The sequence below is a fragment of the Sylvia atricapilla genome, chromosome 6, assembly GCF_009819655.1.
Source record: "Sylvia atricapilla isolate bSylAtr1 chromosome 6, bSylAtr1.pri, whole genome shotgun sequence".
NCBI classification, from domain to species: Eukaryota; Metazoa; Chordata; class Aves; order Passeriformes; family Sylviidae; genus Sylvia; species Sylvia atricapilla.
In genome coordinates this window covers 7,988,538-8,011,643 of record NC_089145.1, presented here as the reverse complement: position 1 = coordinate 8,011,643, position 23,106 = coordinate 7,988,538, and the positions used below count along the sequence as shown (strand labels likewise).

Here is a 23,106-nt window from a genome sequence, read left to right as displayed (position 1 = left end):
TGATGTCATTGTATCAGCCATGCAGTGAGCCTCGATGGCCCATTAACAGCAGATATCCCCTGGAGGGAGGATGGGTGGTGGAAGAGATAAGAACCCTGCCCCAGCTGGTTTTAACAGCTGGACCATTAGCACCTCCCCACCTGGTTTCAGCAGATAATAGAATACACACCCCTGGTTATGTCCTGCACTGCAACCCAAGACGTGGTCCTTCTCCTTTTTGTTTGCCTCCTTTTAGGCTGACTACTTGAGAATTCTGACTACTGTGCGAAGGCTACTCCTGTTTCGCTGAAAGAACAGATTTTTACCTCTTGTCAGGCTAACACCCAACTCTTTCCCTTCTGCAGAGGAGCTCAAGGAGAAGCTGCAGAAGTACGTTGATGAGGTGAATGCCCGCAAGCCTGGTTTCATCAAGGTGGTCCGGCACAGCAAGCAGGAGGGGCTGATCCGCTCCCGGGTCAGCGGCTGGAGAGCAGCCACAGCGCCGGTCGTCGCTCTCTTCGATGCCCACGTGGAGTTCAACGTGGGTTGGTACGTGCCTCCTTCTGTTTCTCTGACCCAGTGACCTTCTCCAAGCACTGGTGTTAAGTTACTGACTGCCGTTCCTCTTGCATTTAGAGGGTGAGTTAGAATTCTGAGTTTAGTGAGGATTCGGACATAATCGTGGCCACAAACTGGAAAAATGTGTTTATGCTGTGTAATATGATCTAGATCCAATTTTATGGTTTGAGTTATCTGCTGATCTAATTACAAGGGACTTAAATCATATTGGAAAACTGCACATTAAAAATCTCTTCCAATAGCGTGGATCTTTGCCCATGATGGCAAGTGTATCTTCTTTTATTAAAAATACCTTTTTTCTTTTATCTTCTGCAGTGTAAACAAAGAGGTGTTATTTTGGCCACTCTGCAAAAGGAAAACATATCTAAAATAATGTACTTCAACTTTTTCAGTCTGGATTTAATATCTTCCTTGCTCCTTAAGTAAAAATGATGGTAAAGAGGCAGGAGCTTCTGTCCCTAGGATAGATCTATTATTAACTCTGATCCTGATGTCCTTGATAATGTTGAGAGCCTGAAGTTATCGTTACTTGGTAGCAAGGGTATAAATGCTCTATGATATGCAGATACTCATTTCTTCCATCCAGCAGCTCAAATCAAGGTTAACAACAGGGCATCCTAGAGAAAATGTTGCAGTGTGTTATTCTGGGGCAAATCCTGCACTGTCAGAACTCCATCTCAAAGCAGAGAAAGCTCTGAATGGGTAACAGCTTTAGACTTTGCTCTTTCTGAAAAATACAGCATAAGCTGCTGTATTGTTTATTTGGTGGTTGACTAAATAGTCTTTAAAGTCTCCCTCCAAACCAAACTATTCTATGGTTTCCATCAGGGCTGTGCTTGTATTGGTGTAATCTTAACACTGTATTTCTTTTTTTTATTTTTTTTTAAATTTTATTTTAGGGCTGAACCAGTGCTCGCCAGGATAAAAGAAAACAGAAAGAGAGTAATTTCTCCGTCCTTCGATAACATTAAGTATGATAATTTTGAAATAGAGGAGTATCCCCTCTCAGCACAGGGGTTTGACTGGGAGCTGTGGTGCCGGTATCTGAACCCTCCTAAGTCCTGGTGGAAGCTGGAGAACACAACTGCTCCAATAAGGTATCAGTGGCCTAAATTACAGTGTCTCTGGAAATGCTCTCCTAGATATGGCAAGGAGCAAGTGAGCTCAACTGTTGTAATGGGCTTTACTGACTGTAAAGTTCAAATACTTAAATGTCCTTGAGTTGTCCTCTTCAGCTTTGTCCTTGACGCCTACACAATCATCAAGAAAACTCTTGTTTTCATAGACCATTTTAAAGGTTTTTAAAAGAAACTCTTGTTTTCAGTAGCTCTTTTTAAATAGGTTTCCTGCTGGAGTGGAATGGTGGGCAGGGCTGCTCAGCAGCACTGCTTTCTCCAAATGTCTTGCTGTAGTGCTTCCAGGCCAGCAATGGAATGTTCTTTGCAATTACATTATGTAAGCAGAGCTAATCTGACAACTGTATTCTTTGTAATGCTGTCACATAGATATACAGCTGTGCTGTGTCCTAGGAGTTAATGTTTGGTCACTGACACTGTGAGCAAAGGCTGTATCAGGTCCTTGCTTTGGGACAATCTGGGCCTCTGCTCTCTTATCACATCCAGAGTGTTTTAGGCTGGTACAGAGCAACACCTTTGTCTCAGGAAGAGGAGTAGTAGCCTCTGAACCCACTCTGCAGCTCTGCTGAGATTGCAGGGCTTTCTTGTAGGTACACATTCATTCCAAGGAGGCAATTGGTACCTGTGCACTAGCTCCCTGCAGAAAGAAAGTGTGAACGCTGTTTTCACCACCTGAAAAGCAGAACCTTAAATAGCACTGGCAACGCTTTTTCATCCAGTAGGTCTGCCTTTAACCTGCTTTTCTCAGGCTCTGTCAGGTTAACACTCTGAACTGTGCTGACCCATGAAGAGGACCTAGAATTGGAAAGCAGGAGATAAAAATTGAAAGGTTTGGCACAGACAAATGCAAAAAAGGGTGATAATTTCCACATCATTAGAAATAGTTATTGCTGTTAACGAACTCTGTTAATGCTGTAAAAACTTTCCTGTGAAGACTGGCTGAGAGAGTTGGGGTCTTTCAGCCTGGAGAAGAAAAGACTCCAGGGAGATTTACAGCACCTTCCACCTAAAGGGTGGTTCCAAGAAAGCTGGTAAGGGCCAAAAGTAAGTAGTGTAGCACAACAGGGAATGGCTTTAAACTGACAGAGCACTGGGTTATGTTAGATACTAGGATGAAATTCTAACACTGGAACAAGTTACCCAGGGAAGTTGTGGATGTCCCCTCCATGGAAGTGTTCAAGGCCAGGCTGAATGGGGCTCTGAGCAACCTGATCTATTTGAAGATGTATCTGCTCATGGCCAGGGTTTGAAATGAGATTATCTTTAAAGTCCCTTCCAGCCCAAACCATTCTATGATCCAGTGATTAATTATATAGAATAATTAATATGATTGTTAAAACTGAAAGTATTGAAACACAGAATAAGGAGAAAATGTGCTTGTCCATTTTACCCCCAAACTCTGTTCTAGATGAGGACCAGGGAGTGAGTGTCCTTTATGAATTCCTTTGTGCCTTTCCCTGGCACATTTTTTAATTTAATGCAATATGCTGTGTGTGTGTTGGGATAATTAAAACAAACACACCAACAAACAAAGCCATGTGTATTGATGGATGGTTTCTATCATACCTCTGTCATGCTTTTAAAATTATAGCAAAGGGAAGCAGGTACTCTGAGATGCACTTACAAACAACAACAAAAGCAAAGTACCTTATCATAAAAGAAGCATAACTTTTGTATTTTGATGTTAACTGTTATTTTCTTCATTAATAAATACATCAGAAACAGTCTTTCATTGTTATAGAGTGGGTACTATAGCACTTAGAGGCATTAATATGTAGATTTCTGTAGAAATCACAATCTGTGATTAAGACAGTCTATGATCTGTTTGAAAGCAGATTTGTCCACTAGCTGCAGCTTGAGCATTCTCAATAAAAGCAGAGTGATTTCCCCTGTACTGCTAATCAATATCCTGTCATTACCAAAGTGCCTGATGCCAGCATAATAATCAGAAAAGACACATTTATTTCTTGCAGTTGTGGATTATAAGGTAGGAGAAAAAAATGAAAAAGCTAAATGACTCTGTATCCTTCTGCACTGCATCTCATAAAGGTAAAATTGTATCCTTCGTGGCTGAACTCTTACCTGATTAAAATTGGTTCTGTAAAGTAAAAATCAGTGGTTCAGACCATGACATAAATAGAGCTTACTGACCCAATAAAGCTATGTCATGTGTTGAAATTTGGCTCAGGACAATGGATTAATATTACACTAAGCTGGTAAAGGCAGACTTTTCTTGATTCTTTATTAAAAAACCTGACCTGAATGGTCCTATTCAAGAAATAATACCTTTTTTTACATAAGCTTACAGACACAAGATTTTAGCTCTGTATGAACCAGGCTTCTGGCTAAATACACAGAACTGGGCATCATTTGCAACTTTCACAGACAAGAGACTTGAGGACTTGGCAAGGACAGAGACTACACTGGCTGGTGCCTCAGGAACAAAACTGGGGCTCCTGGAGCTCTCTCTGTTAGCACTGAAATCCTGACTGCTCTGGTGAATGTTTATGTCCATTAACTTGACTCTGATTTCCTTCAGTGGTGTCCATTTCACTTTAGAGTTAAGAATATTAGAAGGCAAGGTTAAACAAAACTCTTGGAGAAATACTTTCTTAAGAATCTCTTTTGCTGCACCATTTTACCTAGCAATGGTAAACGCAATTTGTGTCTGAATAATAAAATTCTTCATAATTTATCTGCTAATTTTGATTGCTGCTGGTTTATTCTTCCAGAAGTCCTGCCTTGATTGGATGCTTCATAGTAGACAGAGAATATTTCCAAGAGATTGGATTACTGGATGAAGGCATGGAAGTATATGGAGGAGAGAATGTGGAGCTCGGAATCAGGGTAAGGAAAATTATTAGCCAATACTGGTGGCTTACATTTGAAATACAGCTTGCCTCTTATTGCAGGGGGGAAAAGCAGTCCAGAACATGGATGATGGCCTGAAAAGGAGATCTACAGCTCTCAGACATGTAAATTCATTTGAGGAGAGAGAGGGGGGAAAAAAGAGAAAAAGCTCTCTTTACAGAACCTAATCTTGTACAATGGTAGACGTACAGAATTTAGGATTGCCCTTTCAACAGTGCTAGAATTTTATGGAGTTGATAGCTAAAACTGCCTGGTTACCTGTGATCCCAGACTCAGTAAGGAGAATAGTTTCTCACAGGTGTGATGGGAAAAACCTTTCCAGATTACTTGGTTTATTTAAATTAGGAAAATGGCTGTGGACCAAAGTGGAATATAGAGGTATTGATGCTGCCTTCCAGAGGGAAGGGGATTAAGATATTCATAAATTGCATAAGTGCATATATTTTCTTTTCCCATTGTACACTCTTCACCTGTTTGCTGTAATGCAGCATTTGTGTGTGATTTCTGTACTTCTTTCTGTATCTATTCACAGCTAAATACCTTTCTTTTCTTTTTGAAAATCTCTCAGGTTTTTGATAAGGGTGGAATTCTTAGGTAGATAATGGTAATGAAAAACGGTGTGTTATAAAACTGAAGTCTGAACCCTGCTATGAAATGTATGCGGAAGTTAACATTGTGTTTGGAGCCTTTTAGTTGCCAGAATAAAAGCATACTGTTGTACAATAGCAAAAAAAAAAGGAACTTAGTGGAAGAATATAGAATTATCTCCTGAGAGAGCAAGATATAACAAAAAATACTGTTTTACTTCTGGTTTCTTGAAATTCTTTTTCTTCTGCCTGTCAGAGGGTAGAGTTGTTTCAGCCCGAGTGAAGCACAGACCCACATCCAGCTACACTAGACCACTTCTTTAAGGAAAGGGGGAGGGAAATGCAAGACTGCTTCTTTTAAAAACACCATTCTTCTCAGTATGAGGGCCAGAGAGCTGCCTTCTGTTCCCAAAAATTTATTTTGCAGCTCAATGTTGCGATGAGTTGGAAACTCAGTTGATTTTTCTGTTCTTTTACAACTGACAAGAACTTACTGTTTCCTCGTGAGTGCGAGGAGTTTTCTCTCAGTTTGCATCATGAGATGTGCCCTGTCTGGTCTGCAGTACTTAGCCTTGGAGGAGTTGATTGTTGGTATGTTGATAGACAAGACCAGAGAGACACAGTCTCTGCATAATTGAAGTTTTGGAGCAGGCTGGATCACTGGAATAAGAAGGCCTGACACTGCTCTGATTTCCTCATGGCTTTCTGTCTGTCTCCAGGGAAGCAGTGCCTGACCTACATAAAATACTTTCATCTGTAACACATTGTAGTGTGCAAGGTAGCATAATGTGTGCTGCCTCATCTGACTTTACGCTGGCTTGGATCTGTGTTCCTGGCTATATGAAAACAAATTACAGAGCTGTAATAAACAGGATTCCCAGCATTTTATTACCAGCTCTTCTCACAATCCTCAGTGTGTCCGAGGTCATGCAAGGATGAGACTCAACGAGGGGAGACCTCATTGTGGTCTTCAGCATCCTCACCAGGGGAGATGGAGGGGCAGGCACTGATCTCTGCTCTCTGGTGCCCAGTGACAGGACCCAAGGGAGTGGCCTGAAGTTGTGTCACAGGAGGTTTAGGTTGGAGATCACGAAAATGTTTTTCACCCAGAGGATGGCTGGGCACTGGAACGTCTCTGTATTACTTGTGTTACTTTCTACTGCGGGGCCAATGATGAATCAATCAAAATAGTCATTGTTCTACAAAAACCTACATTACAATTACAATATTAGTGCAGTAAATAATTTTATTATCTTAATAATTTTATTATTTATTATTTAAATAATTTTTTTTATTTTCCATTTTAAAATGCTGTTCTCCAGTCTATGACTACATATTACTCGTTGTACCTCATCTTTCACTGCTGTTTTCCTTTTTTTTTTTCTAAGAAGTATCTAGATTTTTCTAGGATTCTGCTGTGTGATAAGCATTATCATTTAGGATAACAGACAAGCAGACACTGTCTGTCCAAAATTCCCCTGCTAGGGGAATTCTGTGCATAAGCTTGTAAGAGCAAACATCTAGAAGAACTGGAGAGTTTATTTTTGACTGCAGAAATAGCAGCAGGTGTTAGGATCATTTGAGCTACCTGTTTGTCTTAAACATGGGAAGTAGAATGTGGTCCCATGTCCTTATGTTACTGATTTTGTTTCAGAGGATGTAAAACTACTGTGAGGAATTAAACCCTAACAAAAGGGAGACTTTTCCCACTATCCATTGTTTCTGTCACCTCATCATCTACACAAATATCTGGTTATTTGTATTATATGAGTGCAAGAAAATCCCCAGCTATTGGAAACTGTATTTGAAGTACACATTGTTGGTGAACTGTAACAAGCCACAGAAAACAGGACTTTGGAGGATAATTCTCTTGATTTTGAAGAATTTGTTTCACTGCTCAGCTCTGTTGGTCTCTGATTTGGAATACTATTTTAACTTCTAAGATTTTTACCCTTGTCTGTGGCTTTGTAACAGCATTTGTAAAATGCTCAACATATTTTATTAAATAAATATTAATAGAGATCTTCTGCCTTGGGCTAGAAGCTGACAGATGAGTTCAAAACACAAATGCATTTGATTCTTAGAAGAAACACTTTATTTACTCCTCAAGCAAACATTTTCTTGCAGAGCTATTTATTTGCCCCATAAGACAAAAAAGGCAGGCTGGTTGATAGAATCCTCTTTGAGCAGTTCAATTACTTTAACTGGGATTTTTTTAAGATTTATTTTACTGTGAAGCAGCATCGTATTTGTAAATTCAGGTTAGGCTGAGTGGCGCTTCTTTTTGGTTTATGTCCAGCCATTCCTAATTGAATAGACTTAAGTGTGCTTTTAAATTACCAAGGTTGCATTTGTAGGGCGAATTGGAATCACATTCTTATCCATGGGACCAAGCAGGAACTGTGTTGGTAACTGCCTTAAAGTGGGAAAAGAATGTAAGGCTGGTGTTTCTCAGTGTCATTTGGACCCAGCTTCTGGGTCGTGCCTGCACAAGCAGTTCTTGTGGCCATGGAAGAGTCTACAAATCCTTTGCAATCAACTGGATGCACTCAGTCAGTTTCTGCTTTGGATGGTTCAAGTCTAGTTTGCAGTAGGTGTCTTAAAGGCCTCTTCCAATTCCTGCTGAAGTCAGAAGAAGATTTTCTGTCAAAAGCAACGCTGTAGCAATCCTTTTGTCTTTTAAAGCAGCCTATATGCTTGATAAGGCTCTCAAATATCTGTTGCAATAAGTTATTTCTGCTGCTTTTAGGGATGTCTTAACAAATATTCAGTGATTTTCCCCAGACTCCAGACCAAGTCATCATTAGAATCAAGGAAATGCAAGCCCAGGCTTTAAACTTAGAATAATTCTATCTGTCACAAAGACTTTGTGCTTGCAGATGAATTCATGTTCACAAGGATATAATGGCCCTGTTAAGTGGGTAAGAGAAAATTTTATTAGAAAGTAAAAGCTCTTTAAGGGAAAAGGATTGGGTCTTGTTCCCAGTAAATGGGATATCAGGACTCTACATCAGCTGACCCAGGAGGAAAATTGCATTTATAGTTAGACTGAGCATGGCACATACTTTTGTACTCTATATTACTGTAGTGTAATTAATTGCTTCATTTCTTACTAGTCTGGTGGTTTATCTGCAGACCTTTTGTGAAGCTGATGCTCTTTCTGTTGGTGGAGAGCTAGAGGAATTAAGTTAATGAATAGAGATGGAGAAATTAGTTATTTGAGCAGAAAATAGTCCCAGTGTTCAGTGGGGTGTTTTCCATACATTAGAGTCCCTCTGTGACAAAGCAAGCAGATGTGAAATCTATCATGTCTATCTCTCATCTGTTGCTTTTTAAATTCCAGAAATTACTTCCATTATTTGTTTGTTTTGGGATGGGTCTTGTTTTACTGTTTGTTTGGGGCTTTTTAGTGTGTTTTCGGGTCTTACCTTTCTTGTTTTTTTCTTTACCCTCACCCCAACACGTACTTCTGGGATTGTGATTTTTCATTGCCTGTTAGTTGAGTCTCCCATAAATACTGATGGCTGCTCACATATTCCAGCCATTTCCAATCCACAGCATCTGTGTATCCTGATTGTTTCTCACCTGAGATCTTTCTTATAATACTGCCTCCGGGGTAGTGTTCTTTTTGTAAATCACAAGCAAGTGAAGATATTTACACTTGCCCTCAAATCTCCATATTTGTCTGGAAACATTTTGCCCTTTTTCCTCTTTCCCTGGAAATTTCCAGCAATTTTACCTGCCAGTGTTCCTAACACAGGCCATAAATGACATGAAACTGTGACTATATTGCACATAAATAGATCTCTGATTCTATTAAGGACAGCCTTTGCACAGTTGTCCTGGGCATGGCTGGGGTGGAGAGAATTTTGTTCCTAGTAGCTGGTGCAGTGCTGTGTTTTGGGTTTAGGATGAGAACAGTCCTAAAACAGTGTTCAAGCTTGAGTGTAGTTGCACAGCACATAGGCTACACTGGGTTACATTTTCTCCCGGCCATTCTTGTTCTCATTCCTGCAGCAGCTCACCAGTGCTTTGGCTGTGCCAGCACCGTGGTCTGCCCCACACCTGCTGCCTCTGAACACCTCTGCTTCAGTAAACTTTTATTTTCTTTTAATTGCGGGGTTAATTTTGATGTTAAGCAGGTTGTGGTTTACATCGTGCTGCCTCACAGACTGTTTTGCTAGGCAGATGGACAGGCTGGCGTGCCAAGAGGTAGAAATGTCTGGGAATGAACCAAGAAGGTGAGGGGGTTTTTCACCAAGCTGCTGTGCTGTGGAACTGTGTTTGCATGGAGAGAGAGCAGTGGGATGTGTCACATGTGCCTGGTGTCCCTTTCTGTCCTTGCTGCTGGGCCTCCCTTCATGGCACTCCACTGAGCAATGTAGATCTTCCCTGAATACGCCTCAGGAAAATGAATCAAGACATTTCCCATTCTTGCACTTGCAGCTATCATCACTTGTTGTAATCTTAAAGGCATGTTTTTAGCTTGTTTTCAGTAAGAAGGCCAATATCCTTTGCCACTAGGGAATGGTTTGCTGAAAAGAAAACATCCTCAGTACGTGATCACAAGCGCTGCTCAACAGTACAAGGCTGGTGATGTGTAAAGGTAAAGGGCTGAAAAGTCTGAAAATGGAAATACCCTTAGTTGTTACTCTGAGATAACTTGTAAATACTACTTTTTCAGAGAATGATTTCTCTTGGAGTTTGCATTAAAGCTTTCAATTGAGAGAAGTTTGTTTTGCTTTTATCCATTTCTTTTGAATTAAGAGGAGACTATTTCTAGATTGAAGCCTGAAAGAAAAAAAATTGTCAAGATTGACCAAATGGTACTTCTTACAAGATGTAGCCTCTCTTTTTCATAGCCCACACTCTCACCAAGACAAAAATAATTCCTTAGCAGTGCAGGCATAAGCACTAGCACTCTGTGTAACCAGCAGTGGCTTATCAGTGTGCACAGGATGATTCCTGAGGTTAGTTTTGTTTTGCAGAGTACCTCACTGTGTTAACAATCTGAATCCCAAGATGGCACAGACCACAATTCTCTATTTACAGGGTTGTAATTCTAACAGGTTAACAAAGAAAGGCTCTATTGAGAATAAAATAAGGAATTGTCATGTCTCCAATTCTGCCAGTCATGACATTACCAGGAACTGGCTCTTTTGGCTTATTCTGGTTTCAGTCACTCCTACACTGAAATAATTGTTTTTCCCCCTGTTCTGCCCATGAATGCCTCAGCAGGTAACCTGCAGCTACAGCGTGTGTAATTATACATTACCAAGGAATCAGTTTTGTGGTTTTGCTATTTCTGAGGAGAGAACATTTTATTAGCTGCTCCCACAGGAATGGAAAGTATTACACCAGCAGCTAACACGAGGCATCTCTGTAACCTACAGGGAAGGATGAGGAGGCACTTGGAGATTTCTCACGAAGTTTTTTTCACCAACTGTGCATGTGTGGTTGCACATTACCAACTGGGAAGTAATATAGGTATCTTGATGTTTTATGGGAGGAAATTGTTATTTATAGTGCTATGGGAAGAACCAGAACAGTTTAACTCAATATACGCTTATAAACCAATGGACTCGGGCGAGATGCAAATTAATTAGTGCATTATTAGCCTCATGTTTAATGCCTTCCTGCACTTTCAAGTCATGGCGTAGTGTCATTGCCATTGTACCTTCTGGTACTCCAAGTCTTCATGCCTAAGATAGGAAGATTGTGTATTTGTGGCTTATCTCTAGAATTTAATTTCATTGAGTGATTATAATATTGCAAGATTGATTTACTAATCTAACAAAGATTAGAGGAAGACCAGTGTGGGAGAGCAGGGGGTTGTTGTGGTGGTACAGAAGCGAGTAGATGACGGAGATGGGTTCACCAGGATGGATCCAGCATGTTCAGGTCACAGGTGTGAAGGCCAGGTACCTTTAGGTGTGTGACAGCACCTTGTGCTGTAAGTCAGGTGAGTGAGGCAAAAGACCAGCCTGGCTGAACAAGGAATTTTTCAGGAGTTCTTACCTCAGTCTTTAATAATAGTGGTAGAATTTGGGCTGCAGCCGTGTGGAAAGGGACCTGGGGATTGATGGCAAGCTGAATCCGAGTCAGCAGTGCCCTGCAGCCAGGAGGGACATCTCTGTCCTGGGGGGCATCAGGCACAGCATCACAAGGGAGGGGATTGTCCCTTCTGCTCTGGGCTGGGGCAGCCTCACCTGCAGTGATGGGGCAGATTTGGATATTATAATATAGAAGAGACATTAAACTGCTAGAGAATGTCCAAAGGAGTGAAGATGATGAAGGGCCTGGAGGAGAAGCTGTGTGAAGAGGGACTGAGGGCACTGGGTCTGTTCAGCCTGGAGGAGACTGAGGGCAGACCTCACTGCAGTTACAACTCCCCCAGGAGGGGAAGAGGAGGGGCAGGCACTGATCTCTGCTCTCTGGTGACAGTGACAGGACCCGAGGGAATGACCTGAAGCTGAGTCAGGGAAGGTTTTAGGTTGGACATGAGGAAAAGACTCTTCACAGAGAGTGGCTGGATGCTGGAACAGGCTCCCCAGGGCAGTGGTCACAGCACCAAGCCTGGCAGAGTTCAGGAAGTGTTTGGACAGTGCTCTCAGGCACATGGTGTGACTCTTGGGGTGTCCTGTGCAGGGCCAGGAATTGGGCTTTGATGGTCCTTGTGGGTCCCTCCCAGCTCAGCATGTTGTAGTCCATGATCAGATCTTTAGGCACAGTGCGAGATTAGTGAAACTGATCAAGCCAAGTGTAGAAAGGTAAAACCAGAAAAGATGGCCACCACATTGCTCCATGAATACTTAACCAGCGGTGATCCTGCTCTTCAGTCTCCTGCTTTTGTTCTTTTCAAGACAAAAAGTGATTTCTTTTACTTCCATAACTTTTTTTTTAACGTCCATAACTTAAACTTGGCAGCGCAGTCATTGATGTGTGGGTTATTTACTGTGCCTGGCAATGGGATGGACACATTTGGATGAGAACAGAGCCACAAGTCACCCTTGATGTGTGTTATCTCCAGGTGACACAGGTGGAGAATGGCTCCTGCAGTTTAAACCAGCAGCACACCGTGTGGAGTTTAACAGTACACTGTGAAAGTCTTCACAGCTCGTGAAGATACATGTGAAATTAATCCCTGCAGAACAAAACAATTTAAAAACGTACATAATGAAGCAATTAGCTAAAAGAGGAAGGAAAGTAATGACAATTTAATTTGGGAAGAATCTTTACATGTATTAGGTTTTCAATGAGAGTGTTTTATGAAGGCACAATTAATGTAAAATGAGGCCTGTGAGGCAATTAATGATGACTTCAAAAGTTAGATTTAAGGGATAATTTACATTTTAAAAATGAAGAGCAGCTCTAGTTATGTTAAAGTCTTTTATTTTCCTTTTAAAAAGCCTTTTAGATTGTGGGGGTGTGTTTTTGTAGATTAATTACAGTTTCACATTAAAATATCAGCTTGGTTATGAAAAAAGGCTGTTCTTACATACAAATAAATAAGTTTACCTGAAAGTATGACAGGATTGTGTGATGATCAGAAATATTTAGTGAAGGTTATCGGAATTCAGTGGAGATATGATCTAAATAAATATTAACATATTTAATCCAGTGGGTATAGTTTCTAGCTCGACAGAGACAGATACCAAACAAATGAGCACGACAATCCAAAATCTTCCAGGGTGTGACTGAAAACCCACTGGTAGCAACTAGAAATATGAATATTGACTTCAGTCACCTTTGTGTCTGACAACTCTGTCCTTTCTGCAGTCACCTGTCAAGTTACCAAAATAAAAGTGCAGATTCAAATTATTATGGCATTGAATGAAAATAGCTTATTCATACTTGTCTGTAAAACATCAAGCTCATTACTGGTTATCAGTAAACAATTAATGGTAATGACAAAGGCTGACATGATTCACAAGTACTTTTTACAATAAATTATTCCCAAAAATATATTTCAAAGATATTGGTAACTCATTAGTTTGTACCCACAGTAGTAATTAATTTACACTGACTATGTTTTGTTAACTTCAGGGCATCTTTAATGAGTACTTCTAATTTTGTAATTTGCAACCTTCACGGAAGCTAGAAATTACTTCAGCTTTTTGAGAAATCACTTAATTATTGAAAGGTTTTTGTTTGCAGTCCAAATGAAGTGATGGTATCAAACAAGGTCACATCAGCTCTTGGAGAAACTGCATGATCTGTGTAAATTTAATGAATGCAGTACATGCTAATGAACTGCTCAATGGCTTGCAGGGTTTATTTTTTTTTTAGATTAAGGTTCTATAACATAAAAAGAACACTCAGTGATTAAAGAGATAAAAAGAAACTTCTAATCAAGAAGTGTTATATCATTTGGTAATGAAGTATAAATGAAATATTCGAGAGAGGGATCGGCTTAAAAGTTGTGATTGTTTTGATTAAATATGCAAATTCAAATACATTTAAATGAAATTGGGGAGGATTTACTAAATGATGTAGTGAAAGAGATTTTCCAGGTGGGAGTGGAATTTGTTTTAACAAACTTGTAACCAGATTGGTTTGGGTGTTTGCTAGGAAGTGCGAGTGCTGTGGGATGCCTGGTGGGAGTGAGTGAGGGGTGACAGGGGTTCCAGGACTTGGCAAATTGCTTTAAGCAGCTGCTTGGTGTGTTCCTGCTCCTGTAGCTGCCTCAGCTGTGCCATCCCCCTGGACTGCCCCATGCTCAGGCCCTGCAGCCCTCAACAAGCAGAGTCACAGCTGAGCTGTTGTGCCACCGTCTGTGTCCTCTCCATGGTTTTAAGTTGCTCTCTGGGAGAGCCAGGACAGCAACTTAAAATTATGCTACTTTAACCTCGGTGAACATAAATTCTCTCAGATTTAGGGCCACAATTATAACAATTGCAAATAAACATTCAGTAAATTAGCAGTGTGAAGGGCTTAGAGCTTGGACGGGTTGTCCACGTGAGCCACAACAACTGAAGATTTAAAAGGGAGTTTCCCCTCCTTTCCCCCTCACACCCTGAGTAGATTCTCTGCATTCATTTAATGCTCCTGTCATCTCCCCTTTGATTTTTTAATGAATTAAAGTCGTGGGGTGTGGTGATTTTAGTCTTTCAGCTCTCTAAGTGTTTGCCTTGGCACTGCTACTGTCCCTCTGGACCTTGAATTTTTTTTATGGAATTTTACTACCTTTTGAAAGTGGTGAAGGAACAAGGAACCCTTTCAAGAAGAGGAATCCCTCTAAGCCCTCCTTGGGGCTGTACCAAATACATGAGCCTCCTCAGGAAATTAAAAAATAAAGAGCCTTTTCTCAGGCTGGCTTGGAGGGGAGCATTGAAAACACACTGAAGTGGGCTCAGAGCTCTTGGGAAGGGAAACTCCAGTTGCTGTGTTCTTTTCCTGAAAGGCTGTTTCTGCAAAGTAAACCAGCAGGACCAGAGCCTCAAGAAATTCCTCCAGAGCAAAGCAAACCTTTTGCCTTGTTGAGACTCCATCAATCGTGGAAGGTGTTCCCAAAGACACATAGACCCCCCACACTTCAAAACTTTCTATGGCAAAGTCTGAGACCTCTTGGTACAGTTTGGCAATTTATGCTTTTACAGCATGATAGGCAAATTGCTATTTGTTGTGTGATGAAAGTGATGTTATTTTTTACAACTGCATATTTATATTTCAAGATTTGGCAGGAAATTGAGATTATTGCTGGTAATTTCCACCGCTTGCCTATCATAAGTAAATTATCTTCATGGGCAACAGGAAAAGTTGCTGAATTTCCTTTCAGCCATGGTTTAGGAAATTAATCAAGTTCTTTTCCTTGCAATTTGTACAAGCAGGTTAGTCTTTAAGTATTACTGATTGCAGCCACAGTATGCTCAGAGATACAACATTTCACTTAAAACCATTCCATGTGGTTGAAAAAAGTCTTTGAAGCTCTTTTATCTTTAGACTCCTTGCTAAAGCCATGGGTGATAATTTAAAAAAGCTCTACTGATTTTTAACTTTTGTATGTATTTATAGCTGTCACATAAAATAGCAGTGCTGGAAAACTAGAAGGGTGCTATTCAGTGTGCTTAAAGATGTATAAAGATTGCTAATGACAGCAAAAAATAGCTGCAAAATCCACAGGGGAAATGTGTGAAGCTGCGAGGAACTAACCCCTCAGTTGCTATTCCTTCTTCTCTACAGGAATTTTATTAGATGAAGAACAGGCCAGCTTCTCAAATTCCCTCTGAGTAGAGTCTGAGAAAGTATATTTCTTAGTATTAAAATATTGATTTTTAAAAAAACCCTATAAATTTTATCTTACTGAAAGGTATTTGTTCAGAGTTATTAATTAGTGTTTCCTGTGCACTTCTGATGTGAGATTTATACCATCTCAAGTTTTTTCTCTTGAAAAACCATCCAGCTATCCACAATGGTTAGGGATTAATGTACCTGAGTGAAAGAGATGAGGGGAGGTAGGAGTGGTCAGATTCAAGTGGACAGTTGGTCTAGAAGGGAAAGAAACTGAAACCAATTCCATTATTTAACATATAATCGGGGCAGAATTTTAAAAAATCCTGATGCTTTTTGTAGCAATTAATTATGTTTATTGTTTAGTATTCATACATGCAGTTCAGGGGAGTGCTGAGTTTATGAATAGCAAAGCCCTTCATTCCTCTGCTGGAAATTTTGCATATTTTAGGGAGCTGGGAATCCAGACTTCCATGAGATTCCAGGAGAGCTTAATGTCATTTGAAAGTCCCACTTTAATACTTGCTACCTACATTTCTTTTTGATTTTTTTTAAAACAATTCACCACTCCCTGAAGGCAACGAAACCTTCGGATAAAAGAGATTCCTTGCCAGACTGTACTCCCACTGGCAAAGGACCCTGGGAGGGAGAAGGGACATTGGCTTGGCCCAGATGTGACTGGCTGAGCATGTCAGGATTGTACTTTCTGTCTCTTGAAAGCATTGCCTCTGCTTCCACTTGGCAAGGTCCCATCGCCTGTATCTAAGGTCGTGCTCCTTGTTGAGTGCTGCAGCTCGTTTTTGTGGATTTTAGGAGATTTTTGCTTGGAAATAATATGGTTTTGAAACAGTTTAATGCAACTTAGCAGTTCTGTATTGATAGCTAATTAATTGATAGAAATTAATTAGTCTTTGAAAATAGAACAAAGACTGGCAGTGTCTGGAAGAAAGGAATGGCCACTGGAATTGATTACCTGGTGCTTATTCAGGTAGTGGCTAATTCTTATTTGCAAACTCTGTCAAAGACTTGGGCATCTCAGGTTCTTTTTTTAAAACATCCTACTTTGATATAAATCAAATCAGAGTTTCCTGATAACTGAATCAGTGCTAAAATTATAGATGACTCTGCTCTTCAGAATTTCAGTTCCTAGAAATTTGCTTGGAAATTCAGCTTATTGCAGACTGTGAATTTTTTGGCTCAGCTTGTTTTCAAGATGGCATTGAGACCTAGCTGTGAAAATCCCACAAAAGATTTGGTGTTCACTTGCAAGCCTTGGCTTGAATTGCAGGCCTGGTTGGAATGAGCAGAGGCTGGGCAGAGTACACAGTGCATGTGTATTGTGGATTTCCCTGTCCTGGGCCGAGTTAGGACCATCTCTACATCTTCCTTGTCTTTTATGATACTAATTTAGGCAGTGTAGAGTGAGTAACTCTGAAACAATTTATAGCTGGATGTACTGAGAAATGATTTGGAATGAAAGCAGGCATTCTGTGAGCAGAGCTTTGTGGTACTTCACATTTAATCTTTATTAGGAGATGTAGCTGGACCATTTACAATTAAATGTTTGACAGACTATTATTTTTGTTGGATCATTAATCCTGATTGCCCACTTAATATGATATTTAGAAAGACAGGACACAAATGTTGTTTCCAGATTATTTATTCTTGTGCCAGATCAATTGCATATTTATTTTTTTAATATTTATGGCCATCTCAGTTTTGCCCCGATTTTGCTACTGGTTATGTTTATTTGCTGTAATGGTCGTCCAAGTTCTGGACACAGAGATGTGCTGAAGTCTTTTCGGCTCCCTTTTTGACTGTACAGCAGGTTCATGGGTTAGCTCCCTTTCCACAGAGCTCTGCAAGCCAGGGCTCTGTCTCTTCTCCCAGCATATGCTGAATGCAATTAGGCACCAGTTCAGAAAGAGCTTTGTAAACATTCTGAATTCATGCCACATTTTCTGGTCTCAGGAGCTGCCAAATGCCTAAATGCTGTGTTCAAGCCAGATGTCTAAATATATAAAATGAATGACTGAACAAAGTGCCTCCTTAGTAGAGCATATGCCTATAGGGTGGACAGATCAGAGGGGCCTGAGATCAGCTCCAGAACAGGATGTTCTGCCAGCCTACATCCCTGGCCACCAGGAGGGAGACCAGAATATCATCCCCTGGATGAGGGTCCAAGGAAGGAGCACCCTTGCTCTCATTTTTTGCTCTCTTAACATGAGGTACCAAACCTCAGGAGTCTGTGCTGGCAGTATCATAAGGCAAACTCTGTCACTTCTCAGTGAGTACACCTGCCTCTGGGACACCCAGGTACTTGTTCAGCAGGATCAAACAGTTTGGGTACATCTGGGCTTTCACCTGAGCAGCATCCAGTCGACCATTATGAATGGGCTGCCTTGATCTTGTTAGGAAGCTTACATAATACAGGATACACAGAAAAAGAGCTGCTATGTAAAATAACTCATGCAGTTCACTGACTCTTAAGTTTGCCAAAGTGGTTTTCTCTTTCGTTGAGGGCAGAAAGAGGAAATGAGAAATGAAAGCAATAATTATGACTAATGTTGTGTACTCTAGCTCAGTTGTGGTAGTGGGCAAAACTGAAATCTGTTTGAGCAGGTAGAGTAACCTACATAAAAAATCCTATTGTAAGAGTAGTTTCTGATGAAATTGTTCACACAACAGTTTTCATTAGGCCGTCTCAGTCTTCATCACTCCTCAAAAGGAAGTCTTTTCATGGTCCTTTCTCAACCATGTTCAAAGTGAAGTGTAAGATGCATTTATATTCCTCATCTTCATAGAACCAGGAACTTCAGTGGTCTGAAAGAGCTGGTTGACTTAGTTTCCCTGTTATGACAAGCTGCCTAGTTTGAGATTCTGGGTAGTGCTTCTATGGTCTGGTACTGACTGTGCAGAGCCTCAGAGCAAAAGCCTTGCAAGGCTTAAAAATTGAACCAGGTGTTACTGTTTTGAATGTCCTGTAAATAATTTTATTAATAATCCTGAGAACAACTGAATTGATCCAGGCAGAGTGAGATGAGAGGCTACTGGTAATGTAGAAATTCAGTAGTAAGGTGAATTGGTTTTATGCTTTCTTAATTTTATTTGCTAAATTTAGTGCAGTGGTTTGAGTGGGTTTTTTTTGATGTGAGATAGGATCTGGAGAAAAGCAAAGCAGGCCTAAACCTAAAGGTTATAAAGATAGATTTATTAACACAAACTAAAATAAGAAAATGAGAATTAAAACGAAACTTTAAAACACTCCTCCTCCCCTCAAGTGTTTACTTTCTTACAAACAATGTAAAGAGACAAAACTTAGAACTTTAAGTTAGCACTACTTATAAAATAGTTTTTCATTTAGTCTTTTTAGAGAGAGAAGTTCCTCTTGATTTGTTGTGGTAACTTTTTATAAGAAAGAACAGTCTACTTGTGACTTTTAACTTCTATAAAAGCAGCTGTTTGGGAAACTTTGTACTTGTGGACATTTTTTATTAGGTAGCCTTTCCCATCTGGCTACATATAGGCTGTGGACTTACACATACTGGGATGTTATTTTAAAGATAAACAACTTTAAAGGCAAAGGATTTTTCCATCTTAAGGAACAGAGATGTCTTCATTTCTTTACTGGTACAGGGAGCTTCTTATTTTATATCTTTCTGTTTAAACATCCTATGGGATCACAAGATCACAGCTACTCATTTAATACTTAGTTAGTTAATTACAGATACTTTTGCTTAAATTTAAAAATCTGAATAATCATCTCCCCAATTTATATTTTTATTTTTTAAAGGGCTATTCTAGTATGTTACAGTGTGTTACTACAGCTTACAGAAGACTTTTCAGCTCAGACACTATCAGGACTTTATATAATTATTCCTGAAGTCACATTCAGCTTCCTCAGTGGTTAAACAATATGTCATTATCTAAAAATTAGCCTCTAATATGTGCTTGTCTCTTCTACAAAAAATTAACAGGTGCTTACAGAGCAGTATTCTTAAGTAAAACCCAAACTGTGTTAAACCATGATATAAGGTTAAGTAGCAACAATAATGAATGGTGAGGCAACTCCCCACTCACAACCCCTGTATAGCCCAACAAATCTTGAGTGGTTATTCTCCTTTGTAACAATTCCAGTGTGTTTCCTGGAGGCCAGCAGTGGTGTGGGGTATCGGTGATTGATGGAGAGACAGGAAGACTGATTCATGGTCAGAATTCGGTTTTACTGAGGTTTTCCAAGTTTTATATACCATTTCAGTGAGGTTAATAATTTCTACTACAATAATTAGGTTAGAAGATCATACAAGCAACTCATGCATTATACAGCATCTTTATCGTTGGGGGTTGATTGAATCTTTTCTCTTAAACAGGTTTAAATCCCATCTTCTCATAAGCTTAAACTTCTGTTTGTCTTTGCTACAGCATCCTAGTCACTAGGCTAGTTATGCTAATTAAGTCTGTCTTACTCTCAGACTTGTGTATTCCCACAGTGAGGAGCTTCCACTTAGCAGCGTGTCCTTTTATTTCCCCTGCCAGGTGTGGCAGTGCGGAGGAAGCGTTGAGGTGCTGCCTTGCTCCAGGATTGCCCACATTGAGCGAGCACACAAACCCTACACGGAGGATCTGACTGCTCACGTCCGCAGGAACGCCCTGAGGGTGGCCGAGGTCTGGATGGATGAGTTCAAGAGCCACGTCTATATGGCCTGGAACATTCCCCAGGAGGTGAGTCACAGACACCAGTGATCCAAGCTTTGGCTTTTGGTTGGGGTTTACTGCTATTAGATACTTATTTGGTATTAAATACCTGTTATTAGTAAATGTTTAGAATTTACTTTTTAGAATAAAAGCTCAACAAGGAAAAGCCCTTGTCAAGCCTCTAAAAAGGGGAAAATGATGCCTTAAGTTTTTGCTTTCATGTTTTTCACATTCTGTGCTGCCCAGGGGTGCAGTGCTGAGCCTCATGTTAAGTGGTGAGCTCTCTTCACAGAGCAGAGACACAAAACAAATCCTTTCCCTGCTGGAGACCAAGGACAACTTTCAGGCCCAAAAGCACAAACAAGGGTGGGCTGGAGGGAGGAACAAGAAGGATGGGACCTCACAGCCTGGAGCTGGAATTGGACAATCAAACCCCAATATGCAAATGGACCAAAACTTATAAAAATGTAAGATCTCGTGACCATTTGTCCATTTTGTGGCCATTCTTAGTCCACCTTGGGTGTAGCCCTGCTCAGGCTCTTGTCCTGCCCAAGGTGGATCCTGGAGGACTTTCAATAAGTACTTTATTCTCTGGCTCTGTCCAGTCTCTGTTTCAGGTCAGCCTTCCCAAGGCATCACTTACCAAAACCTACCTTTGGTTTTGGATCCTTTTGGTTTTGGCTAACCTGAATTTTGATTTTTATGGTAGAATTTTATTTGTATGTATATATGCATATATATTTATGTCTCACATAGAGGCATAAGGTGTATGCCTATACATACACAACTGCATATAAACATGTATATGTAGTTGTGTTTTATTTTAGAATAATTTATTTTTGTCTTTAGGTTCCTTTAAAATTAATTTCTTGTTAAGTTTATTCTCTTCACTGATGATTCTTCATGGATATTTTAAACTAGTAGCTGCAGAAATATGGGGGAAAACCCCATCAAATCTACATTGCACATCTTAATCTGAATTTGAGTTTCCTATTTACCATCCCAGAGAGCTATAATTCCACCAGATTTGTGAGGAGAGATCTGTCAGGGGGTGTTGACATCTACTGATGCAAGTGTGGGGGGTCTGAGAAGTATTTCACATCAGGGTGAGGGTGGCTGGTGGGTGTCATGACATACTGCAGAATCTTGCTACAACTCCCCACTGCACTTCTGGTCCTGATTTCCCTGGATGAGCACTGCTTGGTCCATTGTATTGAAGAGATAATGTCAGATGGGCAGCTTCAGAGTTCAGTTTGATTTTAGCTGTCCTTCATTTCTGTAGTCAATGGCATTAAATCTGTGAAGAGCTGTGAGCTAAAGGGCTCAGAGCAAGGGCACTGTGCTTATTTAGAATCTCTGTGAATAGATTGTTTCCACCTAGAAGTGGGAAGCATGGCTCTATGGAGTTTAACTCAGAGTACAGCTCTCATCATTACAGCAAAAGCAAACCCTCTAGACTTAAATTAAAGGGCAGATTAGTTTTTCTTTAATAAAATCTCTCTGATTTGACAACAGTTCAGAGAAACTGGTTTTGCTACAATTTCTGTGTCAAGAAAAAAAATGCTGTACTTCTTCAGTTTAATTAGAAGAAAATGTTAGAAACAAGAAATCAGCTGAAAACATGAATGCTGATATTGGTTCAGCTGTTCTCAGTAGCTTCTTGCATCTCTAATGATTAAAACTAGATAACTCTGGCAAAGTGAGGAAGTCATTGTCCTATTTTTGGGTTGTATCATTAGCCACATAATTTGCTATGACCATGAAAAAGATCCTCTACAACCTGATACAGGAGAGGGCTTTTCTGAAATTCTGTGTTCACAGAATCCAAGCTGCCCTCTACGTGTCCCTGTTTTGAGCAGTTGCACAGCAGTCCATGCAAGAGGAAAGACATTTCTGCACTGGATAGGGCTGCCCTGCTTATTTTATGTCAAAGCAATTCCAAATGAATTTTATTTGTGATTATCCTGGTAGATTTAAATTTCAGTTTCTATTTCATGGTGTTCATTATTTTCTTGAAGATTGGTTGATCTTCACTGATTGATCCAAGTTTTAGTTTTTTGACTTGCAAACATACCATTAACACAAAACTTAGAAATTCCTTTTGCTAAGAAGGATGTACATACAGTACTATACACTGATTTGCATCATATTCATCTGGATGTGATGATAGTGTTGCTTGATCTTGTGCAAATTTGAGATCTGAATGCAATTTGAGATCAAGTTCATAAATAATGCAAAGATAATTTCCAACTGGACAACTACAGGAGTAGTTCTGTCTCTGGAAGCTAATGGGTACTGGTAATGGACTGGGTAGGTAAAAGAAATTTATTTAGTTACAACAGTCCGGACTTTCCATGAAATAATGTTGTTCCAAAATGTTAAACAGGGGACCTGACTTTTTCCATGGAAGAATTCCCAGATCTCATAGAAGTCAGATGTTTCCAAAGGTTTTAGTCTTTGGGAGCTAATAAAAATAATAAAAAAGAGTCAAACTCATTTTGCAGTGTGCTGTGACTGCCCTCCTGGGATCTCTGTGGGCTTCTCTCTGAAGTACTGAGGGCTCCAAATGGAGACCTATGCTGCCATGGTGACTTCTGCATCATTGACACTTGGGTAAATAGATTCAGAAAAGCACTTGAAATCCAGAGGAAAGATTCTTCAAGTCCCAAGTCAAGAACTGGGCTTTCCATGTGTTCTCCCAGTGCTTCTGGTTTTGTTTGTTGGGTTGTTTTGTTTTTTTCCCATGATATTCTCAGCTTTGAGCAACACACTCTCTTATTGGTGGTGATAAAGCCAGCCTGCTGCATGTGAGCTATTTTCCTTCTTCAGCTGCATGAAAGGATGTGATTACTGAAGCTCTTTCTTATACTGTGAGCTGTGAGGGAACAGGCCCTGGTGCCTTCAGGGTTGGATGAGAAAGGATTTGGGAGGCAGTGGACCAATTTAGCACTTGATCCCAGGAATACCTGTGTGCTGGCACCCTCCTTTTCCTTCTCACAAGTGGCAGATACAGTGGCAAAGTGCAGCCA

The 23,106-nt window shown here is 40.2% G+C and overlaps 1 protein-coding gene across 2 annotated transcripts in view; it reads left to right on the top strand.

Moving 5' to 3' along the window:
* The window catches only part of GALNT18 (polypeptide N-acetylgalactosaminyltransferase 18), a 214,084-nt gene that overhangs the window by 138,896 nt on the left and 52,082 nt on the right, over positions 1-23,106 (top strand). For both annotated transcript variants that reach the window (XM_066320557.1, XM_066320558.1), the window contains 4 exons: positions 345-528; positions 1,458-1,655; positions 4,427-4,541; positions 19,919-20,104. In XM_066320557.1, the coding sequence (XP_066176654.1) occupies positions 345-528; positions 1,458-1,655; positions 4,427-4,541; positions 19,919-20,104 (683 nt within the window). The remainder of the gene's footprint in view (positions 1-344; positions 529-1,457; positions 1,656-4,426; positions 4,542-19,918; positions 20,105-23,106) is intronic.